General features: G+C 43.6%; 1 protein-coding gene across 1 annotated transcript; it reads left to right on the top strand.

Moving 5' to 3' along the window:
- Positions 1-11,288: 11,288 nt before the first annotated feature.
- On the top strand, positions 11,289-19,597 carry LOC115903977 (acyl-CoA (8-3)-desaturase-like). Its single transcript, XM_030948977.1, has 13 exons — positions 11,289-11,317; positions 11,860-12,061; positions 13,504-13,614; positions 14,321-14,518; positions 14,874-14,975; positions 15,134-15,262; positions 16,169-16,229; positions 16,918-16,994; positions 17,287-17,384; positions 18,021-18,117; positions 18,380-18,459; positions 19,141-19,266; positions 19,546-19,597. Exons 1-13 carry the CDS (start codon positions 11,289-11,291, stop codon positions 19,595-19,597), a joined length of 1,362 nt encoding a protein of 453 aa, XP_030804837.1.
- Positions 19,598-22,615: the final 3,018 nt, after the last annotated feature.

Here is a 22,615-nt window from a genome sequence, read left to right as displayed (position 1 = left end):
TATCTAATGACATTGGAAAAGGATAATGATAAACCATTGCTGATCCATGTAAGCTCTGCAGGGATTGTGCAAGGAAATATTTAAATATTTGTTATACTTAATGAATGTTTCTATTCTGCTGAATGTTTGAGACCCGTCAATCTTTTTCTTAACGCGTGTTTCTTAACAATTTTAATCTTATGGAGTCTTTAAATGTTTTCTGGAGAAGATAATTAAAGGTTCTGCCTGAAAAATGAGACATTTTGATTATAGGTAACAAGAATAAAGGAAACTTTGAACTGAACTGCTGGCTTTGTCCCTGAGCAAGGACACATTTGCCCTGTTTGAAGATGTTTATGATTTAAAACCCTCCTAAAGGAGGCATTGCAATGCAACACTCACTTATCTGTGCTTAACACCCCTTCTATTGATTGATTGAATTTATTATCTGCTCTTTATATGTTGGACACTATTATGAAAATAATATTTAATTATTTTTAGGGTTCCTAATCGATGGGAAAGAAGTTTCCAACAGATATTGTTATTACATATATGCAAAGGCACAGGTTTTGGTTGTCTGAGTTGTAGCCTTTATTTTACAACACTGAAGTTGCAGTTACTAAATCCCTGTGGTTTCCAGATGAGCTGCACTTGTGCACCCGGGGATGTGAAGTTAGTGTGTCCTGTGCCTATGTCACCTATGCAAATTTATGTTTCCAAATGCAACTGCAAGCCAAAATATAGATAAACTAGACACTTTATAGGTTGTTCTAGATAAATTCTGTTTGACAAACAAGAATGGTGATGTTTAGGTGGCATTAACTTTCCATTTCTGCTTCTTTGCCCTTCACAAGGACGCAGGTGGAGGAATACCCCAAAAGAAAGGATGAGTTGTGATGAAATGTGGATCCAGCCACTCCAGGTGAATCAAGGCAGTTAGGTAAGCCAGGTGGTGCTGGGCACAGGTTGAGCAAGGAACTGGTCCAGCTACAAAATACAGTTCCTCCCTTTTGATCTTGATAATGGCTCTTGAGTGACAAGATGAGTTATATCCCTCAGCTCCGCTCCCCCTCGTTTCCCTCCAATAAAAGTGACAAGACTGTCCTCATGGAGTGAGTGGGTGTCTGGGATTTTGTAAGACAATTCTAAGTGTGGAAAACACCAGTTCTTGCTTGAGGCTGGCTGAATAACTTGACTGGGGTTTTAATGTTCTCTCTCCCCTCGGGAGAATAAAGGAGAATCATTTAGGCTCCTTCTGAAAGGTGAGGAAGTTGTAAAAGCTAATTGTAAGAGTGTAATTCTGCAAAGGGGTATTTTAATTATTTGATTTTCTATTTCAACTGCTTCTGCAGACTTTTTCTGAAAGCACAGTTCCTTAAAGAACTCCACTATTTCACTTACAAAAGAGAAGATGAAGAGCTAAGCTGGTCACTGTCCATAACAAAGGGAAGGAATACAAAGAAATGCTGATTAGAACTCAAATACTCCAATTGTCCTTAAATCTAAAACTTGTGCTGCCTGCAGCAATGACTTTTTTAGAAAAATAACCTTGTCAACAATAGCACTGAAAGACTCCTCAAATCAGATTCATCTTGTCCATCTTTATGGAGTCAAGCATCTTGTCTAAGCTGCTGCCTGGGTTTTCTTGTCAATGGAGAGAGATAATTATCTCTGGATCTAATTTATGCTGTCCATTTCCTTACATGATTATAGAGCAAGAACACATAAATCATTTACATTATGCATTTTAAGACAGCTAAAGCTAAGAGATTAAATTCATTTACTGTATTTGAAATATTCTGGTGCTCACATCATCCTGTTTGGAGACAGAGAGGTTCCACGAAGCACTTTCTGAACCTGTGCCACCACACAGCATAATCCTTAAACATGTAGTTGATAAAAGGGGTGAGACTGTTAAAGGACATAATATTCTTCATGAAGTCATGGAATGGTTTGGGTTGGAAGAGACCTTAAAGCCCCTCCAATTCCATGGACAGAAACACCTTCCCCTTGAACAGATTGCTCCAGCCTGGCCTGGAAGACTTCCTGCAAACAACAAAGGGGGGAAAAAGATAGAAACAAGTATGAAAGGACCAATCACATTTTCAGGTGATATTTGCAGTGTTCTTCTCCAGATGAAAAGTCACTGCAATTTATATTTTTGTGTTTAAATTTTGCAGAATAATGTGATTTCCAGCTGGGTTTAGTAAGAGCCTGTTAGTGCAAAGAACTGCAAAGGAAGTACTTCTCAGGAGGTACAGTGAAAGACACATCAGCTGAGTCCAAGTGTTACAGAAGAAGCTTCTCAGGAAGATAATTTGGAGAGTTGTGCAATGTGTTTTCACCCTGATGGCTGATGGGGCCTGCCTGTACCTGCTGACACACCTCAGGTGGGAAGGCTGGGTGGATCTTTACTCATGAGCTGGAATGAGTTTGGAATTTTCCCCAAACGCTAAAACAGACAAAGCTTCCTACCAACAGGATCTGTGAGTCTGTGTAGGATGTGGACATAGCTTGTAATGTGCAGCAAATCCTTGCTGGCTCCTTGCTCTTCTTCATCTCCTTGTGCTTCCTCAGCTCTTGAAATGCGCAATTCCTCTCTTTTCTAAGAAAACGAGGGAATGCAGTGGCACAAACATAAGAAGTGTCCCTCTCTACCTTCCTTTCCAGGAGAAAATGTGCATTTACAGTGGACAATGTAACAAGTTTCTCTCATTTACTTTAAGAACATGACTGTAAAAGGTCTTTTTCCAACCAAAATAGTACCAGCTTTTTTCTGCATTTCCCCATCCTTGCCAGTAGTGTGACAGCAACATAATCACCACCCTTATGAAATCTCTCTGCTGGCTTTCCACCACGAGTGAGAACCATGTTTCACTTTCTATACCAACTAATTGTGGATGGGTTTTGTTCCTTTCCTTTCCTTCATAATTCCAACGCATTTAGAGTTGTTGGGCTGTTCCTTTGGCTTTTCCAAACACTCTCTTCATCAGGACATCAACCTCTGGAGATTAGGAAAGGAAGTAATTATGGTTCTGATATACAGGACTAAGAAATTAGGAATTATGCAACATTAATCCCTCTCTCCCCCACAGACTGGCAATGCGAACTGGAAATCAGCTCAGAATATTCCAGGTACACTGGAGATTGAGAGATCCGTTTAGCAATACTGTGATATAAGATTATTTGGAAGAGCCAAGGATTTCTGAGGGACTTCTGGCTCCCTCTGACCCTTATTCTAAAATAAAGTGTCTGTGTTTGCAGGAGAAGAGGGAGGAAGAGAAGGACTGGTAGATTTGGACATAATGTATAGAACTGAGCCTAACCTTAGCTGTTTTAATTTCTCAGGACCAAGTTTGAAATACTCTGTTTGAAATAGTGCAGTTGTGAAATACTTTCACTGATTTTCTGCTGTTGGTAGGACTGGTAGGACAAATAATGTCTAAATTAATCAGCATAACATGAGGGAAAGTCATGTGAACTGATAAAGCTTTCAGTTACTTTATTTATTACTTCTTGCTCTAACAAGAGAGTAGTGCCTCCTGTGGAAGTGAGTGATCATACAATTGGTTTTATGTGTTTATGTGGACCTGGTCTGTCCCTCTTTATTCTGGCCTCTCTTGTAGGTAATTGCTGTCATGGTGAAGTCTGAGGTGTGAGAAACAAGGCTGATGAGAGAAATCACTTCCCCAGAGATTACAAAATCCCTTGTATTATGTAGCAACTTCAACTCCATTACTCCTGTACCCAGCATTTCCTTCAGTTTATTTCCCATTTATCCCACTAACAGCATTAGAAGTTATCCCATGTTAACATTCTGCAGCCACATTCTTTGTAGTTTTTGTTCAGGTTCTTCTTTTCCCTATTTTTGTGCCATAACTTGGCTCAAACAACTCTCAAATATGTTTTGAGTTCCCATGGAAGCATCTCTGTGTTGACACCCTTGCCTGCCTTGTTCAGACATGCAGAGCCACATATTTAGTACCTCATCAGCCCTGAATTTGGGACTGGAAAGTTCTGATTTGTTTTGGGTAGAAGTATGGTAATCTGGTGCTTGGAAAAGCCAGTTGGGATGAAGAAAATAGGAATAATGCAGGGTTTTCCTTAGAGTGTAAGTGGTTAAAAGTGAGGGAAAGTTGGTAGGAGGCGGCTTCCACATGTTTCCAGAATTTCTTCAAGGGGTTAAGGGACCTGTGGGTGCAGTTCACAGAATCACAGAGGATCACAGAATGACTGGGTTGGAAGAGACCTTCAAGATCATCGAGTCCAACCCATGCCCTGACACCTCAACTGAACCATGGCACCAAGTGCCACATCCAGCCTTCTCCTAAACACATCCAGGGATGGTGACTCCACCACATCCTGGGACAGGCCATTCCAGTACTTTATCACTCTTCCCATAATAATCTTTTTCCTAATATCCAACCTGTATTTCCCTTGACAGCTTGAGACTGAGTCCTCTGATTCTGTCAGTGCTGCCTGGAGAAAGAGACCCACTCCACCTGACTACAGCCACCTTTCAGGGAGTTGTAGAGAGTGATAAGGTCACCCCTGAGTCTCCTTTTCTCCAGACTAAACACCCCCAGCTCCCTCAGTGGTTCCTCACAGGGTTTGTGTTCCCAGCCCCTCTCCAGCCTCGTTGCCTCCTCTGGATGTGCTCCAGCATCTCAACGTCCTTCCCAAACTGAGGGGCCATAAATGGACACAGCATTCCAGGTGTGCCTCACCAATGCCAAGTACAGGGGAAGAATGACCTCCCTGGTCCTGCTGGCCACACTATTCCTGATCCAGGCCAGGATGGCCTTCTTAGCCACCAGGGCACACTGCTGGTTCATGCTGACCAGTACCCCAGGTCCCTTTCTGCCTGGGCACTGTCCAGCCACACCGTCCCCAGCCTATAAAGTTGCAGGGGTTATTGTGGCTAAAATGCAGGACTCAGCACTTGGACTTATTAAACTTCATCCTATTGGACTCTGCCCTTTTACCTTCCAACTGTTCCAGATCTGTCTGCAGAGCCCTCCTACCTTCCAACACGATGCCAGCTTAGTGACATCTGCAAATTTACTAATGAAGGACTCAACACCCTCATTCATGTCATCAGTAAAGATATTAAACAGAACTGGCCCCAGCACAGACCCCTGAGGGACACCCCTGGTGACTGGTTGCCAGCTGGATGCAGCACTGTTCCCTTCCACCCTCTGGGCCGGCCATCCAGCCAGTTCTGAACCCAGCACAGAGTGCTCCTGTCGAAGCCATGGGCTGCCAGTTTTTCCAGGAGAGGGCTGCAGGAGACAGTGTCAAAGTCCCTGCTGAAGTCCAGGTACGCAACATCCACAGCCTTTCCTGTATCCACCAGGCGCGTGACCAGGTCATGAAAGGAGACCAGGTAGGTCAAACACGACCAACCAATCCCTCCTAAACCGTGCTGGCCGGCTCTGATACCCTGGCCATTCTATAAGTGCTGTGTGATGACTCAATATAAATTGTTCCATCACCTTACCAGGTACTGAGGTCAGGCTGACTGGTCTATAAATTACTAGGATCCTCCTTCCCACCCTTTTTGTGAATGGGCGTCACACTGGCCACCTTCCAGTCCTCTGGAGCTTCACCAGTGAGCCAGGACTGCTGGTAAATGATGGAGAGCGGTTTCGCAAGCTCATCTGCCAGCTCCCTCATCACCCTGGGGTGGATCCCATCTGTTCCCATGGATTTATGAACACCCAAGTGGTTCAGCAGCTCTCTGACTGCCTCCTCCTGGATAACAAGGGGACCATTCTGCTCCCTGACACCATCTACCAAGCCAGGAGGACAGCTGTCCTGAGGACAAGTTGTTTTCTCACCAAAAACTGAGGCAAAGAAGGCATTAAGCACTTCTGCCTTCTCCTCATCTGCAGTTACTGAGTTCCCTCCCACATCCAGTAGAGAACAAAGGTTGATCTTACCCCTCCTTTTGCCATTAATATATTTGTGAAAACATTTTTTATTATCCTTGACAAAAGTTGCCAAATTAAGTTTAAGCTGAGCTTTGGCCTCCCTAATTTTTTTCCTACATGCCCTAGCAGCCCCTGTTAAAAACTTCCTGAGACACCTGACTCTCCTTCCAAAGATGATGCATCCTCTTTTTGTTTCTAAGCTCCTCTGAAACCTCCTTGCCCATCCAGGCTGGAAGTTTGCCTTGTTGACTCCTCTTTTGGCACACAGGGACAGTCTGTTCCTGTGCCCTCAGGATCTCTGTTTTGAAGCATGCCCACCTTTCCTGAACTCCTTTGTTTTTAAGGGCTGCTTCCCAAGGAATTCTCTGAATAAGTCTCCTAGATAGACCAAAGTCTGCCCTCCGGAAGTCCAATGTAAAATCTTATTGATGTTCCTCCTCATTTCACCAAATATTGAGAACACTCTAATTTCATGATCACTATGCCCCAAGCAGCCTGCAACCACCACATCTCCCACCAGCCCATCTCTGTTTGCGAACAACAGCTCTAACATAGTCCCTCCCCTGGCGGGCTCACCCACCAGCTGCAACAACAAGTTGTCCTCCACACACTCCAAGAACTTCCTGGACTGCCTCTTTTCTGCTGTATTAAGGTCCCAGCAGATGTGACCCAGGTTAAGGTCACCCACAAGAACAAAGGCTGATGAACTTGAAACATTCTCTAGCTGATTATAGAATAAGTTGTCCACCTCTTCTTCCTGGTTAGGTGGTCAATAACAGACTCCCACTAGGATATCAGCCTTGTTGGCCTTCCCCTTAATTCTTACCCACAGGCATTCAACTTCATCATTATTAGTTTCAATACCATGGCATCAAGTGCCTCCCTAATATAAAGGGCCACCCCTCCACCTCTTCTCCCTTTCCTGTCTCTTCTGAAGAGCTTGTAGCCATCCAGTGCAGTGCTCCAGCTATGGGGGCTGTCCCACCACGTTTCCATGATGGCAATTACATCATAGCTCTGCTGCTGCACCATGGCCTCCAGTTCTTCTTGCTTGTTACCCATGCTGTGTGCATTGGTATACATGCACCTCAACTGGGCTACTGATTTCACTCCTATCTCAGGCTTACCACCCTTGGACCTACTTCCAGACAGCCAGCTGCTTCCCCTACCCACTTCAAACCTAGTTAAAAGCCCTCTGAATGAGTTCTGCCAGTTCATGAGCTAAAATCCTTCTGCCCTTAACAGAGAGATGGAGCCCATCTGGTTCCAGCAGGCCAGGCGCCATAAAAGTTGCCCCATGATCAAAGAACTCAAAATTCTGCTGATGCCACCAACCCTTGAGCCACTTGTTGATAATGTGAGGTCTCCTACTCCTTTCATCATTTTTCTCTGCCACCAAAGGGACTACCTGAACACTACCTGTGCTCCTGCCCTATCAACCACTTGATCCATTGCCCTGAAGTTCCTTTTAATTACCCTGATGCTCCTCTTTCCAGTCCCATCGCTGCCAGCCTGGAGTATCAGCTGTGGGTAATAATCAGAGGGTTGAATCAGCCCAGGCAGTCTCTTGGAAATATCCTGTACCTGGGCCCCAGGAGGCAGCAGACCTCTCTGTGGGGTGGGTCTGGTCAATGGGTCATGGGGCCTTCTGTTCCTCTGAGAAGGGGGTCACCCACAAGGACTACCCTGCTTTTTCTTTTTAATGCCAGAGGCAGTGATCTGTCTGACAGATGAGGTGTAATTGGGAGGCTCACTGGGCAGATAATTTTCTTCCAAATCATCTGTCTGACTCTCCAGATCCAGGGGCTCATACCTATTCCGAAGTGACACCTGGCTAGGGGATGGAGGTTGGGAGGAATTTTTATTATTACCTCCCTAAGCAGGGACCCATTTCCAGTTCCCTTCATCCACCAGGTGTCCTTCTATTGCCTAACAGTGGGAAGCATGGGAGTCCTCTGACTCCTGGTGGGTCTGCCTCGAGGACAGAAGGGTGGAACTCCACCAAACTATTTCCCTTTCCCTGATATTCCTTCGTCTTTCAACTTCCTCCCTGAGCTTGGCCACCAGCAAAAGGAGACCATTCACCTGTTCACACAGCAGGCAGGTTTCTTCTGCAATGCCCCCTGGAACCACTGATAGCTCAAACACTCCTCACAGGAAGGGGTCTGGACAGACACCTCCGTTTTGGAGGGTTCTATTTGGCTACATACACTTGTAATAACTGCGGCTTTTGATTTTGTAAAAACCATCACTAACAAAAAAACCCAAAACCAACTAACCAACAGAAACACAACAAACACCAAACTAAAAACCCCACTAGCAGGAGGGAACCTGCAACCCTGCCTGTGTGAACTGCCTCACCTCGCTCCTGATGGCGCAGGAGGAAAGCCCTGCCCTGCCCCTTTATGGCTAAATTATCACCAAAACAGCATAACCAGCTCTACCAGTCCTCAGCAGCAGAACATCAGGACCCTCAAAAGTCCCTGCCATGGCGTCCCTTCCTGTTTGCTGTAAACTCCAAGGACTTGCTCAGATCCTGCTAGGAAAAATGAGGAATGAATAGAGAACATTCCTCTAAGGAGTTGTGCCATATGAAAGAATAAGAAAATAATAAGAAAAGAAAAAGAAGGACCAGGGGTTACTGGCTGCAAATAATAACTTATGGATACAATTTACATTTTTCTATAAATTACATTTTTTATGACTAAGTGGTTTATTTATTTATATGTTTTATTTATTTATATTTTTATTTACATTTTGCTCTGAGTTACTCAGCTTAATTACTGCTCCTTTTATTTTTTTTCCCTTTTTCCTCAAGAGGTGGGTGGTGCTCCAAGCCTGGCAGTGTTTAAGAAGCATTTGAGCAATGGTAGAGGCTTTAACTTTTGGTCAGCCATGAAGTAGTCAGACATGATATTTGTAGTGATCTAAATGATCGAAGTGATTAAATTATAGTCCCTTGCAGCTGACTCAACTGAAATATTCTGTTGTATTCCATTCTGTTCTATTTTCTCCTGTCTCTAAGAGAGAGGAGATTCCTGCTTGTTAATTTATGAAGGTGCTTGACCTCCTCATGCCTTTGGTGTCAATCATCTAATCAGTGTTGCTCTCCAGAATCTGCCACGCTCAGGACACACAGAAAGAGAACTAATGGAGTTCCTTTGGCAGTCAGCAAATATATTAATCACTTAGGAAGTTCAGTTTGGAAAAAACCAGATTTTAATCTGCACAAAAAGTCCATTTAGCTTTGCCCCAAATTTTTCTTTCTTTTTTTTTTTTTCAGGCTTGATGACATATGTATTAAGACAAAAGTTCCAGAAAGGACTATGATGCAGCTTTGGTACAGTGCAAGGAAAGGAAGACTGGATTACAGGAGCATTAAGATGTGGGATGTGTGAAGGAACAATGGTTATCAGATAGGTATCGAGTCATAATTTGATGCTTATCTTTTTAGCAGTTGACATCTTTGTTGTGAAAAGACAGATTGCAATAGCAATCAGTGCTGCTTAATGTGGGTAGAAAACTGAGGAGATGGAACCTTGGTGATGAAGGGCTGTGGTGCAGATTAATGAAGGGTTTGTTCCCAAATGGGTTGTCCCCCTTGGAAGGACCTGCTGTGTGCTGTAATGTTATCAAAATTCCTATCAGAACAGTGTCTGACACGGTGATAATGTCATGAGTGTCCTGCATGTGACAGGCAGCTCCTTCTCTCAGCAGGTTACCTGGCTCATCCTGAGGTAATGAAAGCTTCAGTTATCCAAGGGCTTGACATAAATCCATGCAAGGTCTTAAAACCTCGCTATCATTTTGGGTGCTTGAGGGCAGTTTTAAAAAAATCTAAAATTCCAGCTAAGCTCATGCTTGTCTCCTGACATGCCCAGGTTCAAGCCTTGTCCAGCCTGGCCTGGAACACTTCCAGGGATGCAGGGGCAACCACAACTTCTCTGGGCAACCTGTGCCAGGGCCTCGCCACCCTCCCAGGGAAGAATTTCTTCCCAATATCCATCCCATCTAACCCTGCCTTCTGTCAGAGGGAAGCCATTCCCCCTTGTCCTGTCACTCCAGGTCCTTGTCCAAAGTCTATCTCCAGCTTTCTTGGAGCTCCTTTAGGTACTGGAATTGTGCACAGAAGTTGTGGTGTTTGGGGTTATTTTGTGTGCTTCATACACTAAAAAGCCTTTAGGGAGGAAGCTTTTGCCTGTCTTATTAACTGATTTAACCTATTTAACCTTATGCAGGATTTTAGGATCAGAGAAAGGTTGGGCTGATGATTTTGAAGGTTGGACTCAGTGATCTTGGAGGTCTTTTCCTACCTTAATAATTCCATAAAGTAGCTAAGGAGGTATGAACATGGGACAAGAAGGGAGTGGATTCTTCCCCCTTTTCTGCTGAATATTCAATACTGAGTATTCAGTGTAAGAGGAGAAGCTAAAAGGAAGGAGTTGTGCTGCATTCCTGAAGGTATGTGCTGGTATGCTTGAAGCAGTTTATCTCAAATGTTATAAAAACACATTCTGCAAAAAGCACCAAATGTGAGCCTAAAGGGATGGCAAAGCCAGGAATCAGGAGGAAATTGTGCCTACTGTGACAGGGACAAGAAAAGAAACAGGTTGATAATAACAACTGTTAAACTTCTTTTAAAGGCACCTTATTGTGCTGGCTGTCTCTGGAAGCTGGGCTGAGAAATCAGCTTTAGAATTTCACACCTTCCTGTAAAGGAGAAGAGCAGGAAATATTGTGTAAACAGTTTGATTGAGATAACTAGATGAAATTTCTTCTTTTGCATCAACATCTCTTTTGGAAATCTACACTGCAGAATCATTATCAAGTGTGAGCTTTACCAGCACAAGTAGACTCAAGAGCAAACAAGCACTGAAAAAAAAAGAAAAAGGCAAGTAGATGCATGAGAAATGCTATAAATGTAAAGAAATAATTTCAGATTAATTAATCATCAAAAGATGATATCTCAGATAAATTAATTCATGCACTTTGAAAAGTCTGTCCTCTGTCTGGGTTGTTGCTGTTGTGGGTTTTAACATGTGGTTTTCTACAGGATAAAGAAATCATTCAGTCAATTGCAGTTTTAAATTTTCAAGATTGGGTCTGTTTTGACAAGAGAAAATTGTGTGGATGCTGTGACTGTTTAGAGGGAAATGAAAAGTGGCACCAAGTGTTGTTCTGCAATTAATGCTCATTTCCTGGAGTCCCCAAGTCTAATTAATCATTTTACAAACATGAAGGGGGCAGTGGGAGGGGAAGAAAGAGCAGTTTCACAACCTGCTATCAGAACCTGGTACAACATTCCATGTGTGCCATCCCAGGTTTATCCCAGGTAACAGAAGCACACAGGGCAGAGCTTCGAGGATTATTCCTGCCATGGGCTCTGTGGGAGCTCCCTTCTTGCTGTGAGTGTTGGAAAACTGGACTGAAATATAGGGCTTCATCAGATGCTGTTACACTGAGTTTTCTGGAGATTGGTGTGGTTTAGTTGTTGGATTTTTTAGTAAGACATAAGAATATGCTTAATTCTTGTTTCATCCAAGGGGTTTGTGGACTGTAACATAGAAAATGAAGCTACAGAGTGATATTTTTTCTGGTTAATCAGAGGAGTATTTTAAGGGAAGATTTCCCTGTCTGAGCCCGTCCTGGGAATGGAATGAACTTGCTGAGGACCCCCCTAAGCAGCCAGATACCCCCCACCTGAGGGTTCTACGGGGCTTTTGGCACTGGGGATGCAGAACCAGGGTGGGAAAGCGGCAACTTTGGGGGGCAAACCCAACCCCGAGGAGCTGGAGGGGGTGGAGGAGGCGGGGAGCGGCGCCAGGGCGGCTCCCTCCATTAAATGCCGCGGCGGAGCGGGATGCGGGGCTGCAGCTGCGGGAGGGAGGAGGGCAGGAGGCAGGATGGCACCGCCGGGGGGCGGCGGGAAGCTGCGGGATGGGGACAGGAATGAGGACAGGGACAGAACCCCCGCAGCGGGGATGCGGCGCTTCACCTGGAAGGAGATCGGGCAGCGGAACGGGCTAGGGCCGGCGCCGCAGGAGCGCTGGCTGGTGATCCACAGGAAGGTGTACGACATCAGCCACTTCTACCGGAGACACCCGGGGGGGGCCCGGCTCCTCGTCAGCCACGCCGGGCAGGACGCCACGGTGAGCCGAGCGGGGATGCGGGAGCCGGGATGCGCCGGAGGAGGGCGCCCGGGAAAAGCCGTGTGGAGAGGGCTTGGGAAGGACCTCGGTGGGAATCGGGGTGTGGGACAGAGCCGGGGGAGCGAAGTGTGACCGCTCCGTGCGAGCCTCGCCATCCCCATGCCATGGGAAAGGACAAATGAGGAGATGCAGCCCACGGAGACGGGATCGGAGGTGTTGCTGCAGCTAAATCAGAGCAACAGCTGGAGCGAGAACAGAGGAGCACATGGAGATGCTCAGGGAACTGGAGCACCTGTGCTAGCTGGGAGTGTTCGCCTTGGGGAAGAGAAGGCTCTAAGAAGAGCTCAAAGCCCCTTCCAGTACCTAAAGGGCTCCAAGAGAACCAGAGAGGGACTTCGGACAAGGGCCTGGAGGGACAGGACAAAGGGGATTAGATTTAAACTAAAACAGCGTTGATTTAGAGTGGATATAAGGAAGAAAGTTTTGCTGATGAGGGTGGTGAAATACTGGCATAAGTCACCCAGAGATGCCCCACCCCTGGACACACTCAAGGTCAGGTTGGATGGAGCAATCTGAGGTAATTAAAGATGTCCCTGCTCATTGCAGGGGGGTTGGACTAGAGGAGCTTTAAAGGTCCCTTCTAACCCAAACCATTCTGTGATTAAGTCTTCAGGATTCCTCTTATCTCCCAGTCTTGCTTGTGTAGTTGCTGTGAGCTGCATCAATTTTTTCCATATATAAGGGATATTTGAGGCTCATGGAAATAAAATAATTTTCAGTCCATCAAGTTTAAATTTCAAATTGTGTATTAGTTGAACTTTGCATTCTATAATTTCAGCACTCATTTCTCGAATTACTACTGCCTGATTTCTTTCATTTTACCATGCTGGAAAATCCCAGACAATGGATGAACCAGATATTTTGTTTCTGGGATCTGAGCCACGTTGGTAGGTAGTTGGTTCCATGTCGAAAGCATTAAGCCCTCCAGGATCTGAGCCACTTTTGGGTCTGTCCATCTTGCATTAGGTCCATTGCTTAATCTTTTGGATATATATATATTATGAAAAATTAAGAAATTATCTTAATTGAAATGGAAGATTTTAACGAAAAGCAGAAACCCATAAAAGATGGCAGCTCAGGAGAGGATGAGAAGCACAGAAGGCTCTCAGTAAGCAAAGACACGTGAAGAATTTAAAAATGAGTATAATTAATGCCAACATTTTAGAAAGGGTGACACTGCACAGTGAAACTGTAGAGTCCTCTTGGTACTGCTTTTTGTTGTGGTGTTCTCTCACAAAGGATATAAAAGGAAGGATGCCTTCCACCAGACCAGGTTGCTTCAAGCTGGCCTTGGACACTTCCAGGAATAGAGTGATTCAAAAGGTAATTTTTTTAAAAAACAAAATCTGGATTTCTTTTCCTTTGTTCCTGTGCTTTTGCAGGATGCCTTTGTGGCATTCCATGTTGACAAGGTGCTGGTGAGCAAGTACTTGAAACCACTGCAGATTGGGGAGCTGGCCCCAGACCAACCCAGCGTTGAGCCCACTAAAAATGTAAGTCTGACCTTACAAAAATGTAAGTCTGTCCTCAAAGGAGACTAAAGGGAAATATTCTGAGATTACACCTTGTTCTTCTCTATCAGCATAGCTTCTGGAACAATGAAAACCAGGTTCCTCACATTTTTGGGCTACTACTTAAAAACAATGCGTAAATATGAAATTCCTGAAGATGAATTTTTCTTATCACAGCCACTCTACCCAAATAGCAGAGTTATTGCCTCTTATCTCCCTTGCTTGAGGAAGAGCTAACCAAAAGGGAAAGGAATAGTCTTTGAGAATAAATATTCTCCTTCAGCTGTAGGTGCATTTAACCCTCCCCTGTTAATCCTGGGAAAAGTGAAGACAAATACAAGGAATCATTTCATGCAAAGACCTACCACAAGGTGGCATGGGAAGTTCATGCACACAAAGTACAGCTTCCACTAAACACAACTTCCAGCTGAGCCCTCTGCTGCCTGCCAAGGATTTGATGGAAGAAGCACGGAGGAGGATTTGTTTTAGGGGTCGGGATGCAGACATTGTGATGGCTGCTCCTGGGTCCTCAACAAAAAGCTGTAGCAGAGCAATGATAATGTTTATTAAACCCAGCTCTTGCCCTTTTAGCCAGATCCTTTGTTCTTTCTCCCCTCCATCAGAGTGGTTTTTGGGTTATGAGGTGCTCTCTAAAACCAGGGAATTGTAACCCTGATGCTTCCCCCAGGAAATGTTGGTGAAAGATTTCCGGGAACTGCGTGCTACAGTCGAGAGAATGGGACTCCTGGAGCCAAACCAGCTCTTCTTCTTCCTGCTCCTGGCTCACATCTTGCTCCTGGATACAGCTGCCTGGCTCATCCTCTTCTACTTTGGGACATCCTTACTGCCCTTTGTTTTCTCCCTGCTGCTGCTGACCATTTCCCAGGTGAGCAATGAATTCCACAGCATGGCCTTGCATCAACCTATGCACACATACGTGAGCAGTTTCTTGTCCTTTGCTTCCTCACTTGGGATAAAAACACAGCCACTATCTGGATACCAAGAAGAAATTCTGCATGTGGGGAGCTCACACTAAACTTAATTTGGGATTCTCTCAGCCAGATATATTCTCGGGGAAGCCTTAGGACTGTCAGGATTCCACAGACCCTTTCTGCTGGTGACTTGGGAGCAGTGTCTGGAAAATAAATCTTGATATTTCAGTGCAAAGGATGAGTGTGGCACCATTGCCATCTCAATTCCTCTTTTCCTCCCCTCCTAAAGTTTTCTTTCTCCTCTTCCAGGTCCAGGCTTCCTGGTTACAGCATGATTTAGGACACCTCTCAGTATTCAGGAAAACCAAGTGGAACCACTTGCTACACAAGTTTGTGATGTGCCATTTGATTGTGAGTCCCTGGAAAACTTCTGAGGGTTTTCCTGTAAAAACTTGTGTTCTGAAGACTCTGTGGAGCATGTGCAGCACTGGGAGTAGGAATAGGTTCAGGAAGTAAAGGGAATTCTGGCTCTGAAAGTGCTTTTCATGCTTTGTTCTTCCCTTGAACAGGGGGCCTCTGCCAAGTGGTGGACTCTCCTGCACTCCCAGCACCATGCCAAACCCAACTGCTTCCACAAGGACCCTGACATTGATATGCACCCTTTCCTCTTCACTTTGGGCAAGAAATTCTCTGTGGAGGTCAGTGAGTGGGCGTGGGAAGTCTAAAACTAAGGTGTGATGGTAATTTCTCTAATGAGGTTTATTTCTCCACAGTTCACACTAAGTCCCTTTAAGAATCCCTTGAACAGCTGATATGTTGATGTAAATAAATTAGACCTGATGTAAGGGCATTGTATATAGGGTGGAAAATCCACCAGCACATTCATGGTTGGAGAAATCTAATGACCTAGAACAACAACTCAGTAATTAATGATCATGAGATAACCTGTAAACATCAATCAATGTAAGGCATGGCTGCAGTCAGTCTGGAATTATTATTTTAATATTAATGTATGATGCTCAGTCAGAGGGTGGCTTTGATATGTCCATGTTTTCTAGGAGAGTTTGCTGTGACAGGAACAGCAGGACTGAAAAACCCAGGGCTGTTCCTGGAACTCCAGTTGGGCAGAATTTGTAGGACTGTGTAGGATATTCCCAGTTTGTCCTGCTTGGACACTGCCAGGAGTGACAACCTAAGAGTGCTGAACCCCTTTTGCTGTAGATCCCATCAGTTCTTGACACCATCACAGCAGCTACAGCAATGAAATATTTTTCTCCATGCCATCATGGGATTGGCATTTAAGTTTAGAGACTCAGAGAAGAAATAAGGGGGGAAAATGAGAGAAAATATGTATTTATGACCACTAACATAGCCTTAATATAATTCTTCACAAAATGAATCATGAAACAAGGAATGAGGGTTGTGGGAAGTGTGCAAGAATAGTCCCTCTGGAAAATAAATGGCAAAGAGTAAGTTACCTGTGCAAATTGCTTGGTCTCCGCTAATTTTTTTTTTTCTGTTTTTGTTTGTTTGTTTGTTTGTTTGGTTTGGTTTTGGTGGGGTTTTTTGTTTGTTTTGTTTTTTGGGTTTTTTTTTGTTCACAGCTTGGGATAAAAAAGGAAAAATACATGCCCTACAACCACCAACACAAATACTTCTTCATCAGTGAGTATCTCTACCCTCCTGCAATTCCCTGTGAGGTATTAAAGGGGCTTAGAGATTCTACTTTTGACCTGGAGAACTTGAGAAAAACAAAGGTGGCTGAATCAAAGAACATAATAAAAAACCAAAATAATAACAACCAGATTTTTGGAAGAGTTGGAGACCTGCGCCATCATATCCCAGATCTCCCACATCCTCCACAGAGGCTCTGGGTTATGATATCATACCACATCTTTCAGTAGTATCAAAGTCTGTGGGTTTCAGGGTTGGTTTTTTTTTTTGTTTGGTTTGCTTTGGTTTCTTGGAGTTTTAAGTGCAAGTGAGATGTCCTTTTGGAAGGCTGAGTTGAGTTCTTCAACCCCAAATCCCTGATAGAAAAGGGATTTCGTATTCATTCCTGTTGTTCCCCTGCTTTGCACCAAGGAATAAAGAGCCAGATAAGCTTTGGGCTGTGGAAGCCACTTCTCAAAATAATAATTTGTGGCTGTTCCTCAGTCAAGAGCTAAGATGAAATCTGATGTTTGTAAGAACTCTCAGATTAATTGTCAGACCTAGAAATGTTTCAAGGCACTAAACCAACATCCTAACCTGGAATGTTCTCCAGATTGAGCAGGAATTCAGGACCCTTCCCTCTCTGGCTGATGTTGTCACCCAGTCCATGATGTCACCATTGACGAATTTTTCTTTCCAGCTCTTCCTCCACTCCTGTTCCCCACCTACTTCCACTGCCACACATTTTACATTGCCTACACAAAGAAGTACTGGGCGGTGAGTACTGCTGCTGGTGTGACCAAAAGGGGTCAGATGGGGACCTTCAGCCTTCCTTCTGAGCATGGAGCCAGCTCCTTGCTGGGCAAGAATGCTCAGATTCACCTCTTACAGCAAGCTGTGAGAAAGTATCATAGGCTTGTGTTGGATTGCTCTCGATTATGCCATTCAGAAAACTGTCAAAGCTGAAAGTAAATTGTTCTCTTCTACCTATACAATGAAGCTTAAAGAAATAAATAAGCAAATGTAATTTATAAAGACATGCTTTTCTTGTTGTCTCTGGTTTTGGTAGGACTTGGCCTGGATGCTGACCTTCTACATCAGATTCTTTTATACTTATGGATCTTTATTAGAAACAAAGAGTCTCCTGGCATATTATTTTATATTCAGGTAATGCGTCTTTAGAAGGTTCTTCAGCCTTTTCTCTATGCATTCTTTCCATCTGTACCTGCCTGCCTTTTTCTATGCTTATATTTCCACATTCTCCTTTACCACCTCATTTTTTGCCTACTTTTTAATTCATAAATTCTTTTGTTCAATTGCCAGTGCAAGTTTTGTGTTGCCCTATTAGCTGTGGCAACAAAGAGATCTCAGTGCTGACCAAACTGAGAACTGTTTACCTCATATAACATTCAGTGCTTTGGGTGTTGAGTCTGCTGCTGCTTAAAGAGCACATTTAACCAAAACAGCTTAGTCTAGGCTTGCAAATGCCCAGGTATTATCCAGCAGCACTGACTTGAATGGACAGCACGCTCTCCCCTTGGATCATTTCACTGATTCTAATCAGTTTGGGCCTTGGCTAAAGATAAAACAAGCTGAATACCAGTCAGTGTTATAACAAAACACATCAAATAATCATGAGTTTCATGAGGAAATATTAAACTTCCAGAGTATGGAAGTCCTTCCAGGTGCTGGCTTAGCAAGGGTAGCGTTCAGCCACGTCTTTAAGTCTGGCTTTGCCATTATTTCAATGGCTCCTCGCTGACCTGCTCACTCGGCACTGAATTCTCTCATGTCATTGCACAGGATGCTGGAGAGCAGCTGGTTTGTCTGGGTCTCACAGATGAACCATATCCCAATGGATATCGACTATGACAAGAATTTGGACTGGGTGTCTACTCAGGTAAAAGATTTTTCCCTTAAGAATTGTGGCCATACAGGTACAAATTTTAACCATAAGCAAGTCTCCTGTTGCACTGAGGGTGAAATCTGCTGGTGGCTGGAAGGTGAAGGTTAGTAGGTTGATGGATTCAGTAATGGAAAAGGTAAAGAAGTACAGCAATGGCACACTCATGGGCAATCCAAAATAAAATCCAGGTTGAGCTCTGGTTCCTAAACATACTCTTCACTTGTCTCTGACTTTGCTTTCCTCTCCCTTCCTCTAGCTCCTGGCAACCTGCAACGTGGAGCAGTCGCTGTTCAATGACTGGTTCACAGGACACCTCAACTTCCAGATTGAGCATCAGTGAGTACTCACCCCAAAAGGGAATTTTCTTTCTCCTCCTCCTTTTAAAAAAAATATTTTCCCTTCTCTCTTTTATTTTTTTCCTTCCTTATTATTTTTTGCTCTGAATTCTACAAATAGTTCTGGGCAGCAATGAGTTTGTCTTTAAAACTTGAAACTCTTAAGGAGAATCATGCAATTCAAAACTTTCAATGGATCCACAGGATGACAAAAGAAAATGGAACAGGGGCAGGATCAGTGCAAGAACAGCAATGGAGCCAATCCCAAGTTGTAAGGTTTAAGGATCAATGGAAATGTCCTGGTTAACGTACCTGTTTTCAGTCTGCCACAGGAGTTTAAAGCCACCCCTGCTGATTTTTTATGCTGTTACTCTCTAGAGTGAGATATGCAAGGATGAAGGATGGGCTCCTCTCCTCTGTGCTATGGAGAGGGCTACTTCTGGAAAAAGGGAGGGAGGGGAAAGTAGTTTCTTCCATAAATATAATTTCATTTGGAGACAAACTGTGGAAAAGAACAGAGGGGAAAGCAAGAAATTCCTGCGAGTTCCCTGTGCTAAAAGCACAGCAGGAGGAAAGAGGAGCTGGGAGCAGCTACAGACCCTGCTCATTGTGAGCTGGGTGATTCCTGGGATGCACTAATGACTAGGATTTCCTGTGAAGCTTGCCTGTCTCCTGTTCACAGCCTTTTCCCTACAATGCCACGGCACAACTACTGCAAGGTGGCCCCTCTGGTGAAGTCCCTGTGTGCCAAGCACGGCCTCGAGTACCAGTGCAAGCCTCTGCTCACAGCCTACGCAGACATCGTGCAGTGAGTAAAAACAAACCCCCAAAACTGCAGGGGGATGCAGGAGAGACTGGAATCCTAAGATCAAGAGTTGTTTTGCTCTACTTTTACACCTTGAGCACATGGTGACTCTTGGGGATGGTACTGTGCAGGGCTGAGTTAGACTCAATCTTTATGGCTATCTCCCAGCTCAGCTTATTGGGGGATTCTGGGAAATGAGCACAGACAAAACCTCATCCCCTTGTCCCAGCAACACTCCCCAGAGCAGCCCTGTGATGTGTCTTCTCTTTCTCTCTCTCCCAGCTCCCTGAAGACCTCGGGAGAGCTCTGGCATGATGCCTACCTGCACAAATAAAGGACAAGGCTTGGTGCTACCATTCACAGCCTGCCACAGATGCATTCCCAGCAAGCTGAGAGGCAGGGACCACAAGGGACTCTCTGGCAGAAGAAAGCGAGTAAGGACTGAGGGATAAAATTCCAATAGAGATGAAACTACCTGAATTTTTCTTCTGGTTTTTCCTGGGGTTATGGTTCAGATATGTTAAGAGTGGGCAGGGCAAGCAGAAGGTGAATTGTTAGGAGAGGGAGGAGCTCTTTGCTGAGTCAGAGCATTTCTGAGCCTGGGCATGGGCTCAAGTCAGATCATGGGCTGGTGGAGCTACACACACTTAACTTCATGTCAGAGGCCTCTGATCGTGGGTTTTGGGGTTTTTTGTTTTCCTCATGTGGAGGGTTTAATGCTTGATACAGCATTTGCTTACTTGAATTTGAAACTGCAAAGGATTTTGGATAAACATGGTGTTCCAGCAATGTGCTTAAACTACAATAAATTAGGATAAACAACAATAAATTAGGATAAACTACAAACAACACAGACTGTAGCAAGTGCACATGCAGTGAATAAAAACATAAATAGGTTTTCATTACTGTTCTCTAGACCATTCTCATTGTCACAAGGCCAAGAAACACAGGGGGTTAAAACCAGCTTAAGGCCTCTGCTCTCTTCAAAATTGATCTGGTTTGAAGGGGCTTTTCATACCTTGTGTTGGGCTGAGACGTGTGCACACTCCACATATACTCCCCACCTATACAGGACTAAGATATACTACAGAAAGGTAAACAAAAAGTAAAATAAATCACCTACAGACATTTGGTCAAATCTGAAAGTTGCTGTTGCAGCAAAACCAAGATTAGATCAGATTTTGGCTGTGCCAGGCATAAGGTGAGTCAGTGAAAGAGGCTGGTCCAGGTACTTTTCTTTGTCTCAGGTGAGTACCACAGTGAGTACATACTCAGACTCTGAAATAAAAGGCCAGCTTTTGGAAAGGAGACTATGGGAACAACAAAATTCACTTAAATATTAGCAGTTACCACACTTTCTTTCAATAATTCAAGGTTAACAAATAGAAAACTCAAGATGTAAAAAAAGTCTGATGATGTAACAAATGGACTTTGTACTACTTGAGCAATGATTGACTGATTACTAAAAAACCTTTAACGCTGCACAGTCAGCCAGAAAAGGGAGATTTGCTATTAAACCATTTTTCCTGCCTTGAAAAAAGTGCAATTATGTTTAGAGGTTAACAGCACAAAGTACAATGCCTGACCCATGGGAGCAAAAGAAGCAATTCCCAAAAGCTCTGTGGGAGAATTAAGAAATAAAGCAGGAGTCACAGCAGTATCATTTACTCACAAACACATTTCCACTACTTTAAAAAGCCTTTTAAAATTACCTTAAGCAGCCTTTGAAAATGATTTATTGGATAGATGAAAGGCCTGATTATGAAGATCATAATTTGATTTCTGGACCTTTGACATCACTGGGCTCCTAATTCAGGATCCCTACAAGTCAAAATGCAATTCAAAAAGAGAGCTGTGAATGTTTCCATTGTTTGAGGACCCAACAGTGCTCCAATGAAGACAGGTGTGCAAGAGGATTGAGCAAGACTGAGATGAAGGGCTGTGGATAAATAGAAATAAAGCCTAAGGAATATATGGATGAATGCCAGACCAAACAGGAGCAGCTGCCAAGCCTTCCCTGGGTTATCTTTGAGCAATCTTAGCAGTATCAGTCTCAGATAAAAGGCTGCCTGCACTCCCTCAAGAAAATATTGGCTAGCTGGATGAGATTTTACAAACAACATATCACTGAGAGGCCCAAAGAAGAAACACGTACAAATTAGTCATATAACCGAACAGAAAAGCATAAACAAACAAAAAACCCACCCCCCAAAAAAAAAAAACCAAAAAAACCTACCACTTTTGTAAAAAAAGTTATGGTACATGAAAACAGAGTGAAAAAAAATCAGCATCAGCAGTAGAGCATCTTCCTTAAATGTGAACTATGATGAAAACAGTGCAAAATATTAACTGGCTTACTCTAAAACACAGCCTTGATTCCTGCAGCTCTGAAGGACAAAATTTCATTATTTTCTTACACTAGTGTCTTGGAATCAGAGGTTCAGGGAAAACAGATTCTACTTGAAATAATACTGAAAAGTTTAAATTCAAAGTGAAGTATTTTTCCAATAAAATCTCTTACAAAAAGTACTGAGTGGCTAAAGCACCTTGGACTCTGCACATACACAATAAGTAAAAAAAAAAAAAAAAAATTTCTTCATTCCTGGCTTTCCAGCTTCCCTCCACAAAGTTGAGAGTGTTGTTGAGACCTTGTAGAGAACACAGGAATTATGATTATGCAGAAATTCTGTATTTTCATTTGTTTTGGGGAGTGTTGCAACTGAAACTGAGTCTGTAACCAGTGCCTGGCATCACTGTTCCTCCTCAATAAATCTTACAACATGTAAACACAAGGTCAAAGATTGCCAAGTGTGAAAAAGAGAATCATACAATAGTTTGAGTAGGAAAGTGTATCTACTTCTGTGTCAATCCTGAATCAATAATCACAGGTGCAAGGATTTGTTGTATTGGGAAAAAAAAACCCAAACAAACATCTAAAAAAACCCCAAAGTTCCCAACCCTGGTCAAAGTTTAAAAATGGGGAACCTGAGAGAAACAAGCAAAGAAAAAATTACTGAAATTAACAGACACAGCAAATCTATATAAGGGATTTCTGTTGTTCATCACATGCTATGAAACAGGAAAGAAGTTTTCTTTTTGGCTCAGTCCATTAGAGACTTACAGTATTTGAACTGCGCTGAGTAGCAGGATGTAAAAATATTTAGTAGTTTTTTTCATTAAAAAAGTAAAACTATCAGTTTATCAAGCTTCAGTCTGTGATCTGAGAATAAATTTCAGTCCAGCTCTTGAGGGCCTGCAGTACAAGGATTTTTCCAGCTGCTCTGGGTTGAAGTCTGACTTTAGGTGCAATTCCAGCATGACAAAGTCCAAGCTTTCCTCAGACAATTAAACC

This window comes from Camarhynchus parvulus, chromosome 5 (genome assembly GCF_901933205.1).
Source record: "Camarhynchus parvulus chromosome 5, STF_HiC, whole genome shotgun sequence".
Taxonomy (NCBI): domain Eukaryota; kingdom Metazoa; phylum Chordata; class Aves; order Passeriformes; family Thraupidae; genus Camarhynchus; species Camarhynchus parvulus.
The sequence above is the reverse complement of the archived record's forward strand: the minus strand, read 5'-3'. Positions and strand labels throughout refer to the sequence as shown.

Coding starts and splice junctions, on each gene's coding strand:
- LOC115903977 (XM_030948977.1), top strand. CDS start 11,289: ATGGGCTCTGTGGGAGCTCCCTTCTTGCT. Junction 12,062..13,503: donor ACGCCGGGCAGGACGCCACG/GTGAGCCGAGCG, acceptor GTGCTTTTGCAG/GATGCCTTTGTGGCATTCCA. Junction 18,460..19,140: donor AACTTCCAGATTGAGCATCA/GTGAGTACTCAC, acceptor TCCTGTTCACAG/CCTTTTCCCTACAATGCCAC.